The sequence below is a fragment of the Colletotrichum scovillei genome (genome assembly GCF_011075155.1).
Source record: "Colletotrichum scovillei strain TJNH1 chromosome Unknown Contig00009, whole genome shotgun sequence".
Lineage (NCBI taxonomy): Eukaryota > Fungi > Ascomycota > Sordariomycetes > Glomerellales > Glomerellaceae > Colletotrichum > Colletotrichum scovillei.
The window spans coordinates 2129631-2146697 of NW_023336267.1; the positions used below are offsets into that span (position 1 = coordinate 2129631).

Genomic DNA, 17067 nt, shown 5'->3' on the forward strand with positions numbered 1-17067 from the left:
CTGGGCTAGAGACTGGGCTGGCTGGGCTGGGGGAGGTTCTGAGTTTGGGCCTTGGAGCGGCCGTCATTGTCATTTCGTCTCTACCAATTACCGCCGAGTCAGCTGGGCCCCAGTCCGAGGCATTGGGTCCCTCTCTCACTCACACCCAGTGCTAATGGAATCATCTGGGAACGCACAGTATTCATAGATTGCCATACTTCCCTAACTCGAGGTGCGGTACCCAGAGATGGCACCCTTGGTACCCAGTGCGGAACTCTTCTCCCAGCTCCGTGCTCTACCATTTGGGCGTGTCTATCCAGGGAATTATGGATCCTACCTCGCCCACAATGGCCCGCCGTTCGACCTTGGTGTGCTTCCGTCCAACTGACGAGTCTACCACCCCCTTCCCCCAGTCCGTCTCCATTCATCTACCTACTCCCTGGTCCCTTGTCAGTACATCTCACACTGTCCCTTCTTCCCCCCCTTCTGTCCCAGTCCTGCTAGTCCCGGTCCAGCCCAGGTCCCAGCCAGCAGACACTCGTACACCCCCCTGAAAGCCAATTGCGTTCCTTCGCTTCCCACTCTTTTCAGTCCAAGTGGATCCACTCTCCCATCCGTCTCCCTCATCAAACCCCCATTCCCACCCGTCCTCCTCTTTCCTTCTCTCCTGTTCACCAACCGTCCCCGAGCCGTCTGGGAAATATAGACAACCTCGCCGTCGCAGTCGTTGTCGTCGAATATTGCCAGCGCTCACTTTACGACCTCGTGATTGAAATCGAAGGAGCAAGAAGGAACTGTTATTCTTGGGAACGCCTTTGCCTGGTCACTGGCCCGAAAGTACGTGAATCGGTTGCTGCTTGGAGGAAAACGGCCTCGCACCCTGCGTTCCATTCTGTCGGGGCACTACACAAGTCACCGGATCCCCACAACCAAAGAATCGAGAACGGCGCAGGCGTTTCTGAGGCCTCTCTCCTGCATCAGCCACGTAGAGTGCAATTCGGTTTTCTAACATTCTTCTTCAACTAGACCTGTGCAAGGCCATCGATCGTTGGGATCGATTGATATCAAGTCTAGTCTCGACAACAGTCCCGACGACAATCCCACAACATTCACCATGCCGGTCGATATCAGCCGCCACGTCCAGCTGGACCACATCGGAGAATCCGAGAGTTATGAGGACAGGCCGACGCGGTCTGGCTCGAGGATGTGGTATGAGCTCAAGGTTTTGCAGCAACCTGAGCGTGCTCGTGCATGCGGATCTGGTCAGAAGTGTAAGAGAGCTTCGATATCTCTCAACTGCTTGTCACAGAATTACCTCTAACTTTCATTCTTTAGCCGCGGCCGATAGACGCCCCGTCGATCCTCCCCCCGTGGTGCAGTTGCACGTCTACGAGGGACCTACCAGAGCCGAAGCTACCGATATCACTTTCAACTACCGCGCCAACTTCTTCCTCTATGCTGAGCTGACACCCGCGCGTCCCATGGCTCATGGACGCGTTCAAACTCCCGCGGCAACTTCACCTCCTGTCTTGACTGGTATGCCGGTTTCGGGTATGGCTTATCTCGACAGGCCCACAGAGGCAGGCTACTTCCTGTTCCCCGACCTTTCGGTTCGTCATGAAGGACGCTACGTCTTGGCCTTCCACCTGTACGAAGACGTGAAGAGGGCGGAGGATCGTGAACCGGGCGGCGACGCGGATGATGAGGATGAGAACCCCTGCTTCCAGTACAGAATGGCTGTCAAGTCGGTGCCATTCAACGTCTTCAGCGCAAAGAAGTTCCCTGGTCTCACCGAGAGCACCAACTTGAGCAAGACTATCTCTGAACAGGGATGTCGTGTGCGTATTCGCCGTGACGTTCGCATGCGAAGACGCGACGGAAAGCCGACAGGAAACGAGTTCGACACCAACCCCGAAAACGAATTCAGGAGCACCGCCAGGAGAACACAGACGCCAGAGATTCGTAGCAATGCGGAACAGTATCGTGCGAGGTCGACGAGTAACAGCAGCGAGCACCGCGCCGCATACCCGCCTGCTCCGGAACGCAAACCATCTCTCATTGAGAACTTCAAAGCCGAGACTTTCCAAGCGCCGCCACCGCCGCCGCCGCCCATGTCATACGGTCCAGCCCCGTCCACCAACGTTCACCTGCGATTTGGATCCGATGCCTCGAGTGCACCCTACCCTCCCCATCAATATGCCCAACCTTCAGCGCAGCCGCCGCCCATCTCTCCTACCACGGCCTCGTACCAGTCTCAGCAGCCTTCGCCTTACCAACCCGCAAGCTACGGCTACTCGAGCAGACCCAGCTCTCAGTACGCCTCGAGCAACCCGCCTCCCACGCCCCGCGATTCGTACGACAGACGGCCGTCTGCCATGATGGTGCCACCTTCTCCTTCTGTGTACGGTCCGGGAGCAAGGGATCACGACATGGCCAGGCGCGATTCGGACTACAGGAGAGATTCTCTTCCTCCTCGCCAGCTTGCCCCAGTTTCCGATCTGCCGCACATGGGCACCAAACTCCCGCCTATGCTGCCTTCCATCGAGAAGCTCACTGCTCCTCCCATGGCGGGTCGTTCAGAATTCATCGAGGCTGCTCCTCCCAGCTCTCACAACCCCGTCTACGAGTCAGCACGCGCAGGCACCAAGCGTGGGTACGGAGACACCTTCATCGACAGCCAGCGCCCCTTGTACGACAGGCAACGCCCACAGGATCCTCACCACAACAGCGCTCATTACAACCACCGCTACGTTGTGCAAGATCCTCTTGAGTACAAGCGTGCCGATGGCACATTTGGTGTGAAGCCGGCAAATGAATACTACAAGACTGTCAACCCGCAATGAGGTTCCGGTGCACTTGCTTAACGGCGTTTCGGCGGCTTCGTATTAAGGGCGGTGGTATCTTGCATCCAAGCGTTCTTGGGCAATGGGGCGTTTGGAAGGATCGGAGACAACTTTTCGAATTGTATATACCAACTGGGAGTCAGTCATCATTTACGGCACCCCTCGGAAACCAAGTTTCTTTCCCTATGTTCCTCCCAACACTCAACACACACACTCTCTCTCCGATCTTGATGGCCGTTTTACTTGGCCATGAGCGATCATCTTTACTTTCCTACCATGTCTTACTTGATCATGATTCAGACTGGAATTGAAAACGAAACGACTTTTCGATGTTCACGAAGACAGGCACATCCGAGTGAGCTTTAATGTGTCATTGGTCTTGCTTTGTTATTTCCTTGTGTCTAGTTGGGCAGGAGTACTGCATGGATTGATAGTGGGTTGTCCACTGTGCCCCGTGGGCAATGGGGTCAATTAGTTTAAACTTTTGTATAGGAAAATGGAAAAAGGTTCCAATGTTGAAAGATGCTATCGATGTTTTGCCCATCCTTTCTCGTGACGTTGACAGGTGACGCCAGGCTCTGATAGGGGGGTGAGATGAATAACGGCTCCTATGAGAGACGAGCCCTACGATGTGACTATCTCGGATGTCTGTGTTGCGTTGCAACAATGTGCTTGCGTCAACGCCGGATTCCCTCAGCTTTGTCGATCTCAATGTCCCAGTAGCGTGAGACGGATAAGATCTGTACTAAAGCAAGATAGCTTGAGAGAACAGATGCATGGAATATGTGAGCCGTAGCGTGCTGCGTGCGTGCGTGCCACGATCAAGCTAGATTGACAGCACCAACGGACGTAAATAGACAACAAGCTAACGCGAGGAGAGAGAGGAGAAGGGTGAGATGAGATGAGATCACGGGAGAGAAGTCTGAGAGACAGAGGTGGTCCTCGTACGGGGGAGTATGCCTTGGATGTCAGGGAAAGAGCACCAGGTCCAAGCGTCACGTGGCCAATGCTCCTCTCGGCCAGTTTTTAAGGTGAGGATGGCGAGGATGGCCCGGTGAAGGGCAACGCGCCAAGTGGAGTCGCATCTTGCGCGTCCAGGGACGAATGGGATAAATGTGGGCGTGTTTTGTTTGCCCGAGCAACGCAGCAACGGCCGATTCCACCTTTCGCGGCCCCCAGTTGCCCATTCTGGCCCTTAGTTCGGGGAACAGCAGCCATCAGAGGTCAGCAACCCCGGCCGACATTGGACCATTTGCGGGTCTTTTCCCCCCCAAAAAATCGCACTACCCCTGGCTCTCCATTGTTGGTTGCCGTTGCCCTTCCAATACGTTTGGTACTACGAGATCAACACGCCTCCAACCAAGCCCATCACGGTTCGTGACTTCTGCGCGTACCATTAGCTTACCTTACCTTACTTTCTTCCAACCTTCGTCCTCGCTGTATCTTCTTCCCTCTCCCCCCTTTTCAGCACTTTTTTCACTCACTCGTCCATCCCCACTCCACACTGCAACAATACTCAAACTCTCATCATCTGAACACGCCTCATTGCGCCTTCTCCTCTGCCATCTGTGCAGGGAAGAAGCCCGCGACGACAGAGAGGTTGCGCCGCGTGCCTGCGCGGATGCGGAGCGTGGCAGATGTAACGACAGAAAAGTAAACAAAAACCCTTTCGGATGCCGCAGCACCGCATCGCCCGACAAAACCTTCCCCTCACCTTTGCGCTCATCAGGGTCTGACGACAGCTTCCATTACGTCTTTCCCCCGATTCAACAGACCTCAAGTAAAGAAGGACAGGCGGAAAAAAGGTTGCATTTCGGCCGTCAACCCACACCGCAAGAAACTCAAATCACCCAAATCCCCTTTCTGAACGAAACATTGGACCAAAGCACAAACGAAACAATGCCCATGTCAACAATGGAGGACCCGTCGGCGCCTGGTCCGCTGACCTCCCACCCGATCACGGGCCCTCCGTCAAGCAATTCGACGTCCAACGGCCAGCGGCCCGCGGCGAAACGATCAAACTCGTCGGTACAGCGCGCCAATTCCCGCTTCGTCGAGGGTTCAATGAACGACCGTACTTCGGCTGCGCCACCAATCGACTTCCTCGGCCCCGAGGATTCGACTGAGATTGCGCGCCGTTTCCACATGGACTTTTACGTCGACGCACCTGACGCTGGTGTCTTCTCCCCTGAGAGACTTCGGCAGCAGCAGCAATATCATCAGCCGCTACACCAACAGTCCCAGCCACTTCTACACCAACCGACAATCACCTACGGCGAAGTTAAGAGACCCGCCAGTTCGGCTAGCAGCCACGTCGGGAAGAAGGGTTTCTGGGGCGGCCTCCGCGAGAAGCTGAGCTTCGTCAGGGACAAGGATAAGGGGGCTAAGCGCCCACTGAGCCTCGATGGCAAGCTCCTTGCTCAAGGAGGCGGCGCTGGAGGCTTCGGCAGCGGCAATGGTAACGGCAACGGCCTGGGTCCCATTGGCGCGCCGACCGCCGCTGCGATGCCTGCACATTTCGCCAACGGCGCGGGCATGCCCAGCAGAGACGAGATCATGGCCAGCTACCAGCAACTTATGAAGGACGGTTTCTTTGATGCGCATGCTATCCGCTCCACCCGCCAGCCTCCCCCGCCCTCGTTCAACCCCTCGACCACCACATACTCGACCAAGCCTCCCACGGACAAGAAGTCCTTTGCCGAGCGCGTATCAGGTCAATGGCCTCTCCCGGCGACGGAGGAGGTTCAGCCTCTGCCAGATTCGCGCGACGGAAACAGGAAACGCGGCATGGACAATGATGAAGATATGTCGGCAGCCAAGAAGCTGCGCAAGTCTGCTTCTCGTATGTCCGTCGACCTCTCGATCCCAGGTCTCCGCAAGCAAAGGTCTCACGCCCAGTCTGCTTCGGTGGACATGCCACCTCCCAATTACATGCCGCCTCCACCTCCTCCTAACTACATGCCTCCTCCCCCGCCTCCTCGCGCTGTCGGTGGAGGTACGGTCTTTGTCCGCCGGTCGTTTAGTAACTCGAACCGCGCAAGCAACAAGCTCGCCAAGCACCAGCCCTCGTCCTCTCTCGGCCCCATGCCCATGGATACGGACTTTACGCCCCCGAATCCCTCCTACGCGGCTAGCACTCGCAGTAGCATCGATTCCAACGACTCGAGGCGATCCTTCCGCGAGGCAGCTCGTGCCTGGACTTCCCGAACCGCCCGCAAGGCAGCCGAGCCGCTGGGGCTGAGGCCCAACTCGAACCACGGCGCGGCGGCCATGCAGTGCGGAACCGAGCAGTTTAAGAACCGCGGGTTCGGTTGCGAAGGGGAGAACTATGGCGTTGCGCAGGAGCGCGAGCTGCCCAGCCGGTGGAGGGGTTTGACGCGATTCACCTAAAGGGGCAAGCGAAGTGTTTGCTGTCCCTCAATGGTGGAGTTTGCAATTGGCAAGACACGATCATGGTCATTATCACCATGGTCTGCAAGACTTGCGGAGAGTGGAGGAAGCATGGTGTTCAATAGAGACACTGAGGCTTTTCTGGACGAGCTTTACGACTTTTTACGACATGAAATGACCTTCTTTTTCTTTTACGAAATCAGCATCGACCGCGCAGTACGACTTTGTTTTGATCTTGACGAATGGTCCTCGAGTAGGCGAAAACGCCACACGATCTCCCTGTCTCAATGCCTGCAACGTTCACCACGGGGCAAACAGCAGAGGACGGTCCAAGTGTTAGTAGTCTACAGGCAGGACTTGAGCGAGGGATTATGGACTCGGAAAAGACGATCAACGGTGTGGAAAGCAGACAAAAGAAACGGGGAGGGGATATGAGGGAGAAGGGGGCCAATTGATTCCTTTCCGACTGGGATCTTTGGCTTGACTTTTTTTCCCTGATGATTTCGCGTCTTGTAGTTGAGGAAGCTCTTTGTTTCTTTCTCACTTTCATGTATGTAGTCGACTTTTTGCGATCCTTCTCTTTTCTTCTGTCCTCACCCCTCGGCTTTCTACGTATCTAGGAAGTTTGCCAATGTTGGTATGGGAGGAGGGGAAAGATGCAATGATGTCTTCTTGCTTCGGGCGTCATCTTGTGATGTTGACGCTGCATGTGTCGATATGGAGGGGGATTGGAATGAGTGAAATCTGGAGTTTTATTTTGATTTTTGAGTTGCAGTTTCTGGGAACGCGGCTCGAGGAGTAGACGTTCCCTGGCTTGGTAACACGGGGGGAAAGGGAAAAAAAAGGGCGAAGCGTTTTGTGGAAAGTAGTCGAAGCTGGCAGAGGTGGCGAAGACTGGAGACGAGACTCTAGGCTCGAAACGATTGTGTTTTTGGTCGTGGGGAAAGTTTCTCGTCTTTGCTGCGCGCTGACTGGCTTTGGTGAGATTGATACAAACAATATAGCCTCTTTTCTGACCTGCCGATTGATGAAGCATTGGATTTGTGTTTGGCTGCTTTCGTGATGTTTGAGTGGATTGTGGAAGTGAGTGGGTGTAGGTTTTACTTTTGGCGATGAGGCGCGCTGAGGCGTTGAGGTTTGGGATGTGCATGTACGGAGTAGCTCACGGCTGATGGGAGTAGAGATGGGAGTAAAGAGGTCCTCGGTCCGCAGTACAACGTATATAAGTCACGTCATCTACGCCATCAGTGTTGAGCCCCCAACGACAGACGACGTTCCGATGTGAAAAAGGTACGGGAGCGAGGCGCGGCCAACCACGATAAGGCGGTACTGCAATCAGCTCCATGTTTGCGTATACGAAGTTCTGAGACTCGAAATTTGTCATGTCTTTTAGAAACGGGTCATGCCTACCCTTTTCCAGTCCCTGAGTGTATGTATTATAGTGAATATGATGGAAGAGAGGGATGAAGGCTAGTAGGATGTCGTCTTGTGCGACGAGTTTGGTTGGCATCTCTCGCCTGGAAAGGCCGGATGATACTGGACTCTTCCTCTACAAGTCCACTAGGTGGGCTCTGGCACATGGAATCATTTGCACACAATCAGTCAATGTGGCGTTGATCACTTCACTTCTTGGGATTTCACGGAGTGCCTTATATAGACCACGATAGATTGTTTTACAAAGACTTGGCACATTGGTTCACGGACCAAGTATATGCCCTCGATTTCCTTGCGCCTGGTGGACTCGACAAGGTGTCTAATGCTAAAAACATTGCTTGATGAAGGGTAGGCAGTCATTGACAAACTCTACGAGGCCTGGGGGTTGAAGAAGCTATTTCTTGCTACTATTTAGGATGACACCGTTGTCTTCATAGCTATCATCATCATTGTGATTTGGATTGGCGTTACTTAAGTTCGCCGCATGATACTCGGCCGGGTTGCAAAATATGACGACTAGAGGTATTAATTTCCCTGCTGCCCTACCACCACCACCCCAGGATACTGTGAAGAAGACGTATAGCCCGGAAAGATGGAGAAAAGGCGTCATCAGTTGATCTGAGTTTGGTTAATCTAATTGAACTGTACAGTCTGCCTAGGTTAATCATGCTACGACCAGCCAGGCTTGTCATCACTTGACTCACTAATACCATTAACTTTAACCTCACAATACACTACAAAGGGGCTCACGACACTGTGAGCCGGTCTCATAGAGCTGTGTAACTCTAACAATCCCTCAATACGAATCCCGGGCTTGCAGCTAGGAGTTACGATGGTAGATTACCTGCCACCATGATGAATTTCTCAATTACTATGCCTGGTCTCAATTTTATCAAGAGGCCTGCTCCGGCAGCTCCGTGAGTTTTGATTAGAGCTTCGAAGCAACCGAAATACTTGAGCGGACCGCAGAGAATGGTGTTTTTGTCCCCTCATTGTGAGTTGCCGAGAGCACGCTGACGACTCAAGCCTGATGTCATTCCTCTCTTCCCTCGCAATAGACTCGTTCTAATCATCTACGATTATGTCCGAGGAGGAGCCTGATTCCCGGCGGAGCTTGGGCCTTTCGACCACGACCCCATGTACCCCAGTGACCTCTCTCGGCTTATCAACCTTTTTTTCCTTTCGTCGCCTCTTTCCTTTTTTTAGGTCTTGGAGATTTGAATCGCCAGGGAGGATGCCTATGCAACTCTATCATCCTCTTCTCATTATCTCGTCGAGCCTGGATGTTATCCACAAAACGTCGTACTTGTTCCCGGAGACGATCCTCCTCCTCTTTCTCTTCCTCGTGGGAGAGGTCTGACGGAATCAACTGAGCATGCTCGAGATCCACGATCCAAAGCGCATCTCCGCACAAGTGGACGTTAGACGGGTCCAGATATTCTAGCCGAACATCGTGTTGACGTATGAGACGAAGCGAAACAGAAATCATCTCCTCAAAGTTTGTCGCTGGGTCAGTCCGCAGGAGTTCCTTTTTGACCATGGACATGCCGCCGATATCTGACAAGAGATGCGCTCTCCTGCCCGCGATGCTCGCCAAGCCCAAGTATTTTGGTATGACGCTCCCTTGCAGCGGTTGAAGCCGGTCGTAGATGAGGGTCTCGTTGTCGAAGAGGGCGGTCTTTGGCGGATCGAAGAGGTCCCTGTCTTTCGAATACTCAATCTTGAGAATCACGTTTTTGGGCAAGCATGCCTCGTTGACGATGCAGTCCGGTAGCTGGAGCTCAAGGACATTTTCGTAGAGGGAGGGAACTTCTCTTAGAAAAGCAGGTCTCCCACGTGCAGCAATAATCTTTGACTGAAACAGGAAGATGTACTACAAGAAGGTAAGTATTGGCTTAGAGACTCGGTTGCTATGGTCATTATGGCTGAGCTTGTGAGTGAGGTCATTGCGTGATTATGGTAGGCTTGGGGTATTCACCTCGGTGGTCATGTTGAATGAGTTGCTTGGAGCAGACAGGCAGAGCGCAAGCGATGTGGTAGGAGTGTCGATTAAGTATGTGTTATGGGAGATGCAAAGACTCACGGCCTCAATCGGTTTGCAGGCTTGTCTCAGCTATCAACTTTCTTCTTCTCAGGCTTCCACGGTTGCCTAGGCCAGTATTTTCCCCCATCATTTCAACATTGACAAGTCAGACAAGATTAGCGTATTGGTTCTGAGCTTAGAATTCGCACGTCATATGTCTTCTGCATAAAGGGTGAAGTAGGAGGCCTCGGAGTATTCTTGACTCAAGGGCCGCTTCCTTTCAGTGATGCCAAGGAGTTCTGATGTGAGTGTGGTATCAAGTACGATATAGCGTACACAGGCAGAGGGAGGGCCGCTATGCTAAAAGTTTATTCTTACTAGACATCTGAGGTGACATAAAAATATGGAGTCAGGCTTCCGGATAGTTAGGCTGTAGAGTCAGGTACTTGTGTCTACTTCCTCGGCTCAGACCTGGTAGTGTTGTTTCACTCTCCTGCCACAAGATACACCTCACAATTCACAGTGAGCCTAGGTATGGAGCTGAATAACAGTGAATAATGGCCTTGAAGCTTTCATCCCTGACGTTACGATACCGTAGCAGTTGATCAACCCTTGGTTGGACATCGTGATGGCTGGCCAAGGGGGACACCGAGAATTCTGGTAACAAGTGAACGGGACTGAGACGAATCATAAGAATAAATGACAGACTTGACTTTTCTCTTTCCATCTGACGTCAACCCTCACTGGAATGAGTCTATCTGGGAATGGGGGGTTGAGATGGAGGTGCTGAATGTCCACCTTTCCCCTCGACTTGGGCATCTTCCGCTTCCCAGACTACCACATACGACCATACCCATTGGAAAACTCGGGATCCCGTCCGCTCTCCCATAGATAAGCCAATGAGGGCCGGATTAGTAGTTGGGTCGGTGACGACCAGCGAATACCTGGTGTTGTATGTTTTAGTTTCCATTTTGATGTTTTGATGTCTACCATGTGGCGGGCCATGGTGGGTGACGATAGCTTCGTTTTTTGTGTTGTTTGGGGCGGTGGTGCGGGGTTACCCTTCTAACTATGTAGGGGTGGCGTGACTAGCGCTGCCGACATGGTCTGGATGTAACAGCTTCCAGTGTCGACCCAAGTATCAGTGGGTGGGAGACGTGCCCTTTCTTCTGATATATCGAAATCGTCTGTCTCTACAGCTCAGTGTAAGTTTCTTCATGTTACTTAAGATGAGACTTTTTGTAATTAGACAAGGCCAGATGTTACATGAGTTTCCCAGTATGTTTACGTATCTTTCTTTCTGTCTCGAACGGAGGTAAATCCTTGTATGGTCCCGTGTGGGAGATGCCGGCAGCTTGCAAGCCAAACTTATGAATCTGTGTGAAAATCCTGTCCGTAAGTTCCTATAACCTACCAGGGCAGCGGGCCCCGAATAAACACCCTGCCGTGACATCCAGCTATAAATCGTCACATTCCCGTGGTCCATATCGTATTCCTCAAAACTAGATCCGATAGAAAGTTGCTTGTCGATCCAGGTGTAGAAACTGTTGACGATTTGCCAGTTCACTCATTGCACTAAGTTCTCACTAATCATGGAGGTAGCGATTGATCCCGCTCAAATGGAGAAGGAAAAGAACACTCACGAGCTTTCTCCACGGGCCCTCGTTCCTCTCGTATTCGTCCTCACGAAATTGACGGCGATGACGGGGCTTGAACGGGAGAACCACGTAGAAATGAGTTTTGGTGAGCTTCTAACTTCGAGTCAACACGTGTGATTAGATCGTTTAGATAGAGCGACCCTTGTCAAGCCATTGTTATTATCTAGATGTTACCCTCCGTGATTGGCAACAAGAATGTCTCTCTAGTTCAAGCTCTGCGAGTGTGCTTTGGGGCGGCGTTATATACCTGGGCAACCCAGGATGAGGCTAGTACAGGCGCTAAAAAGCTGATGTTTCTTCTCCTCTGTCGTAATGTGACCGCTGAAAGGCATGCCTTTCATATTCCCAGCGCAGTCTTTACTTGTACGCTGCTTTCGATGGACACTGAAAGCCTGTTATGTACTGGGCTAAGACTGCTCAGTTCGTCTCGAAAGAGTCGTTCCTTTGTCTTAATATGCAAACCTCTAGTTGGCTCATTCAAAAATTGAATTTGACTATCATGCTCATACATCGCCGGGTCTATAAGCAGATATAAGCCCGTGCAGACAAAGCGAACTCGATCTTTGGCGGGCAATCAGGTCTTTCACACTGGCCCTGGATTTCACTATAGGCTCGTAGAAGTATTGAAGCTACCTAGGGTGAGGGATCCTCTGTCAGGCTAGGTGAACGCACTTATTATGATTATGCCGAGCTTTAGAAGCATACATAGAGTCTCATTGGGTAAGGAATCATGTTGATACGATACGAAATGGTCCTCCTTCGGGTTTTATGCCAAATCTGCGTTTCGCCTGCTTGCCGGGCTGAGTGTAAGTCTGAACTTGGAATTGTTCCACAGGCTCCTTACAGCTCAGGCAACATCGTGACATGTGTTGAGACCAGCCGTTATGGCGGGGGGGGAGGTCGATCAAATTCAGGTCAAGATGGATGATGACTTTGGACTCGGGAGTACATATTGGAATAAACGTATATATTCGCTCTTCTAAACCGGTATACGGGCAGCAATCCCGTAGGGATGAGGTATAATATGGTCTAGAAAAGTCGTAGGATCAGGAAATTCGCCCTCATATTTCCCCAGAGACGATGAATACACAGAAGCCAGCGGATATTCAGGGAGCAGGCACTGCTTTCGCGAGGTAGATGAGAAAACTATTCTCCTCTCCTAGCACCATCGGATGAGGAGACTTCTGGCGCAGTAGTTGCGACTGATCACTTGCAAGAACACACAAAGGATTTCGACCCCCGGTGGCTATTTATTTTTAGAGGTCATGGGTTCGAGCCATCTTACCGACTCTACCTTTTGCAGTCTGCATTTTCTCTCCCCCTGTGTTTTCGGTATCTTCCTTCTCAGCATCCCCCCAGATGCCAATCGTCACATACCGTGCTTCGTTCTCGGGAATTTGCATCCTCATATTAGGCATTCTTACCTCCATGTATCATCTGTGATCCTCTACAACACCGAGTGTAGCCGAAATGAGGGATGATATGGAAAATGGGAGCATTAGTGATAATACTCGGGAATGCTAACTACCCTACAAACAAGAGAGACGCCGAACGGAACTATGAACAGGGCTTGGGAATCACTACTACGCTCCCCCAGAAGCTCCAGCCGCAAGTATCATCATCTGCTGCATCCGCCTCCGATCAACCTCCTTCTTCAACATGCAGACACAACTCGCGACAACCAGCACCTCCACCGCCTCCCTCCCACCGTCCTTCGATTCAGCCCACCTCATCACATCGAGCATCAACCTGCCCCCATTTCCCGCCGTCGTGCGCCCAGTTCCCCGCGTCCTCGTCTCCTTGCCACGAACAAACTGCGCGATTCTCGTCTTGTGCTCCTCCGTCTTCTTTCCGCCTGCCAGCGCGACGGCCTGCACGAGCTCACAGACGAGCAGTTGGTCGGCGCCAGGCACGGCAGCGCGTTCTTTGCGCGTGGCATAGCGCCACTGGAAGGTTCCCAGAGGTGTCTTGAGGATCTGGGTGCGGGAGGTGAGGGACTTGGAGACGATTTGGAGGTCTGCGGCGCTCACGTCGGCGTCACGGTGACCATTCTCCTCTTCTTGGAGTGACACCTCCGTCGAAGAAGAGCCAGAAGAAGCTGGAGGCGTGGGTGTGTGAAACGGCGCGAGAGCCTGAGACGGTCGGAAGATGGGAGGCTTTCCCGGCCCGAAGCGGTAGAGTGTCGTGCATACGGGCGTTTGAGATGTGTCGTCGCCCCTTACGAGGTGGCAGCTTCCGTCATTGCGCGAGAAGCGGAGGGAGACGTACGCCGGGACGGATTCCGCGCTCCAGGAGCCCGCTTCGACGTGGTAGATCGCGATTGGGTCGGGCCGGGTGCCGATGGGGAGCGAGAGCCATTGCTTTCCGGTGGTCTCGATCTGGAAGTGCACTGTAGGAGTGAAGGCGTCTCCTGAGGGGGAGGGTTCTGAGCCGCCATCACTGCTGGGCACGACTTCCGCGTCTCCCGGGATGACGGTTGTTGTGCGATCGTAGGCTGGGGGTGCGGGACTGGAATCGGACGATGTTGATGGTGAAATTTTTGTGAGCTCGATGCCTGTTGCCGAGGAGTATGTGGGCAACGACGAATTACTGGGCACTGTGTGCAGTTCGTCTGCAGCGATCGTGGTCGACATGGTGCAGCCAGACAGCTATCCTAGTCTTCAAATGGAAACGGTTGTTATGTCAGAGGTCGCTCTGTGATGAGGGTCACACGAGATATTTATGTCACAGGGACGTCGCGAACAAGAGGAAGGCAACATGGAATGCCGGCAGTCATGTTTTCTTGCCAGGAAGGAAACACTCATGACTTTATCCTTCTCACGCGTCCCGAGACTTCCTTCGATGCAGTGCGGTATTGAAGGAAGGCGAACTCACACAATCTCTTGCTAGAAAAGCCTAGTCAGACACTGCCACCAAAATCAGTCGAATGCGAGGAATGCGACGACTGCGGACTTTTCTCTGCGGACTTTCCGCCGATTCAAAACTCAACCTTCCATCATTTCGCTGCACTGGTCTCCGACCAATGAAGATCCAGTGTATCCTCGAATTCGAGAAGTAAGATGCGCAGCAGACCCTCAAAATAAGACCTGTAGTGATCACGCCGAGTGAAGGTAGTCTGTCAGCCCAAAGACCAAGAAAGCTTCACTTTCCAGGAGGGCTCAGCTGCCGCGAAACACCTGCCGCCCCCGCCCCCCACCCCCACCAGCGCGCCCTTTCGCCGTATTCCTCGCATGTCTTGCTTTCTTGGTACCTTATCGAGAATCGACAACAAATTGGGCATTCTTCAGCCGAATCTGTCGTCCATACAAGCACCTCGTCAGTCATCCTCTCGGCTGCCAATTGGTTTGCACGGCCCCACCTCCGGTCCGTCGTATTCCTCGTTTTGTACCAACCGTCCAATCATATACGCCACCACCGGGGCGGTGCGCCAGCGGTTGACCGGGGAGGGGCAGTGCCGGCGGGCGGTGATGAGTGGGGCTGTAAACGGCACTCACCGAGATCGTTTGCTCTGTTGATGAGGATCGGCAAGATCTCTTTTCTCCTGCCGACCCCGTTCGTCCAGGGGGTGTGCTATGCTTGTCTATCTGGGGGGTTCATCTGTGAGTAAGTGGATATTGAGCCAAAGGAATTAGGTTCTCAATCAGATAACTAGATCGTCGGACGGGAAGGGTTCGATGCATCGTGTTCACTCTTGCGGATACGATGCGTCGTCTGTCAAACAATTCTGGTCATTTCCTTTTGCAATCTCGACAAAATCCCATTCTTGATGGCTCTCGATAGGTCGGAAACATTTCAGAATGAATAAAGATGTCGTAAAAGACAGTATCACACGAACATCCGCCAGCAAAACTTTCCTCAGAACTTCTTCCCAAAAAAGGTCAGATCCTGCTTAAGCTGCTCCTCTACCCATAAAGGCCACCGATTATACACCAAATGCTCATGGTCGACCTGCCTATTGAGGTACCCAAGCCACCGAATGATGCCCAGATCCACCGCACTCTCCTTTGGCGGCGCCTTCTCGCGACATTCGTGCTCGGCGTTGGTCACCGTGGCCATGATCTGCTTCAGTGCGATCCAGTGGCTGGCCAGGAGGACCATCGTCTGCGAGGTCATGTCGATGATGCGCTGGAACTTTTCGTGCGGGAGCTGGATCCACCAGCCGTAGTGCTTCGAAAGTGTCTGATACGCTGTTTGAGCAAATCATTTGTTAGTGCTTCACTTATAGTACAATAAAGGGAGGACAAGCCAGGAACTCCGTGTTTTAGGGCGAATAACATACCCTTCCAAGACGAAGTGTGCAGTTTCGTCGCCATATCCAAAAGAAGTTCAAAATACTCAACCTCCACCCCATCCCGACAGAGACCCCTCAACCCCCCAACCGCCTCGACAGCACCGTCCGCCCACTCGGTCCGAATCAGCGGCAGATCCACCATCTTGGGCTCCAGCACCGCGCTCGAGTCCTGCCCCATCAAGTTCACAAAGATGGGCTTGATGCCCTTGATGTACATCTGCGTGCCGATGATCAAGATGCCGCGGATGAAAGTCATGTACTCGGCCATGCCGTCCTCAAACGTCACGGACTGAAACGTGAGCGCGAAGCACGTCGCGACCAGGGCGTTGGCGTGCTCTGGCGTCGTCCCCTTTTGCTTTGGCAGCTCGGTGAGGGACTTTTTGATGGCTCTTATGGCCTTGACGCGGTGCGCCATGGCGAATGCCAGGAGGCTCGGGTCCGCGTTCATGAGGTCGCAGGCTGCCATCCCGAGAATTGCGTGCATGAGGAATTCGTTCTGTACAGGTTTAGTAGGGTCTCTCATTGATTCGGTTCATAGAGCTCACGGTTTGGGACAGGCATGGAACCTCATGGGTCCAGATGTTTTCGTTACCTATTGGGTGGTGAGGGTAGCATTGTAGCATAAAGTGTTGGAAGAACCGCATATCTTGCAAACTGAACAGCGGCACTTGATGTTGCGGCTGGGTACACTACATTAGACAATACACATGGATTACGAATGTTGCAATTGACATACTTGGTGCACAATCGTTGGAGCATTGGGATACTCGCACTTCAAGCCCATCTTGTTACAATGCCCACATGATGGTTGCGTCTCTTGGCACTTTCCATATACAACGTCAGTATGCGAGAAGGGGGGGGATCAACGAAAATGCCGGCTCACCTTGATACGCCTTCTCTTACAGTTGAAGCACCCTCTGCGGCTTTTAGTATGCCCTCGTCTCTCAAGTCGCTGCTTCTGTGCGGGACCGTGGCGAGACGAGCCTTCTGCGCTTGGCCCTGAAGCGGAGGCCCTGTTCGTGGGTGACTCGGAAAGGGTCTCGCTCGAATACGTATTCTCATCTCCGAGCAACATGTCTTCACCTTGGAAGAAGGCGCCATAGTCAAAGTCACTAAAGCTCGGGGCGGCTGCGATGAGAGGGAGTGATGCAGGAGCGGTGTTCATGATGTTGCAAACTTGGCTGCTTGAGTGCTCTAGGGCCTAAAAGCCAGTGTGCGAATTTGACCATAGACGGCTTGAACGGTTTAGTTTTGATGAATAGCTTCAACCGTCAACCTGCATTGGATTGACGTCGCTTTCAGCTCAAGCTGGTGCCAAGGCAGCCACGTCACGTGTGGCAGCACCAACGATTGTCATCGTGGCAGGGTGTCGGGCGATCGATAGGCCGCCACAAGTCTTAGATCAAGCGTTGCTAGATGCCATTGGCTACCGATCGCCAGCAATCGCAA

The 17067-nt window shown here is 52.8% G+C and overlaps 5 protein-coding genes across 5 annotated transcripts; 2 read left to right on the plus strand and 3 right to left on the minus strand.

Moving 5' to 3' along the window:
- Positions 1-529: 529 nt before the first annotated feature.
- HER10_EVM0001541 (uncharacterized protein) lies at positions 530-3465 on the plus strand. The gene is made up of 2 exons (XM_035471285.1): positions 530-1250; positions 1315-3465. Exons 1-2 carry the CDS (start codon positions 1094-1096, stop codon positions 2820-2822), a joined length of 1665 nt encoding a protein of 554 aa, XP_035328884.1. The 5' UTR covers positions 530-1093; the 3' UTR covers positions 2823-3465.
- A 1262-nt stretch (positions 3466-4727) lies between these two features.
- HER10_EVM0005216 (uncharacterized protein) lies at positions 4728-6212 on the plus strand (the record flags this gene model as incomplete). Its single annotated transcript, XM_035474838.1, has 2 exons — positions 4728-5250; positions 5371-6212. 2 exons carry the CDS (start codon positions 4728-4730, stop codon positions 6210-6212), a joined length of 1365 nt encoding a protein of 454 aa, XP_035329314.1.
- A 2636-nt stretch (positions 6213-8848) lies between these two features.
- On the minus strand, positions 8849-9636 carry HER10_EVM0003852 (uncharacterized protein; the record flags this gene model as incomplete). Its single annotated transcript, XM_035473515.1, has 3 exons — positions 8849-8884; positions 8953-9519; positions 9625-9636. 3 exons carry the CDS (start codon positions 9634-9636, stop codon positions 8849-8851), a joined length of 615 nt encoding a protein of 204 aa, XP_035329142.1.
- Positions 9637-12910: 3274 nt separating this feature from the next.
- On the minus strand, positions 12911-13960 carry HER10_EVM0000451 (uncharacterized protein; the record flags this gene model as incomplete). Its single annotated transcript, XM_035470234.1, has 2 exons — positions 12911-13881; positions 13918-13960. The coding sequence occupies 2 exons, from the start codon at positions 13958-13960 to the stop codon at positions 12911-12913; spliced, it is 1014 nt and encodes a 337-aa protein (XP_035328764.1).
- Positions 13961-15182: 1222 nt separating this feature from the next.
- HER10_EVM0006430 (C6 zinc finger protein) lies at positions 15183-16860 on the minus strand (the record flags this gene model as incomplete). Its single annotated transcript, XM_035476014.1, has 5 exons — positions 16502-16860; positions 16355-16441; positions 16164-16298; positions 15607-16114; positions 15183-15514 (listed from the first exon to the last, which is right to left on the minus strand). The coding sequence occupies exons 1-5, from the start codon at positions 16781-16783 to the stop codon at positions 15183-15185; spliced, it is 1344 nt and encodes a 447-aa protein (XP_035329471.1). The 5' UTR covers positions 16784-16860.
- Positions 16861-17067: the final 207 nt, after the last annotated feature.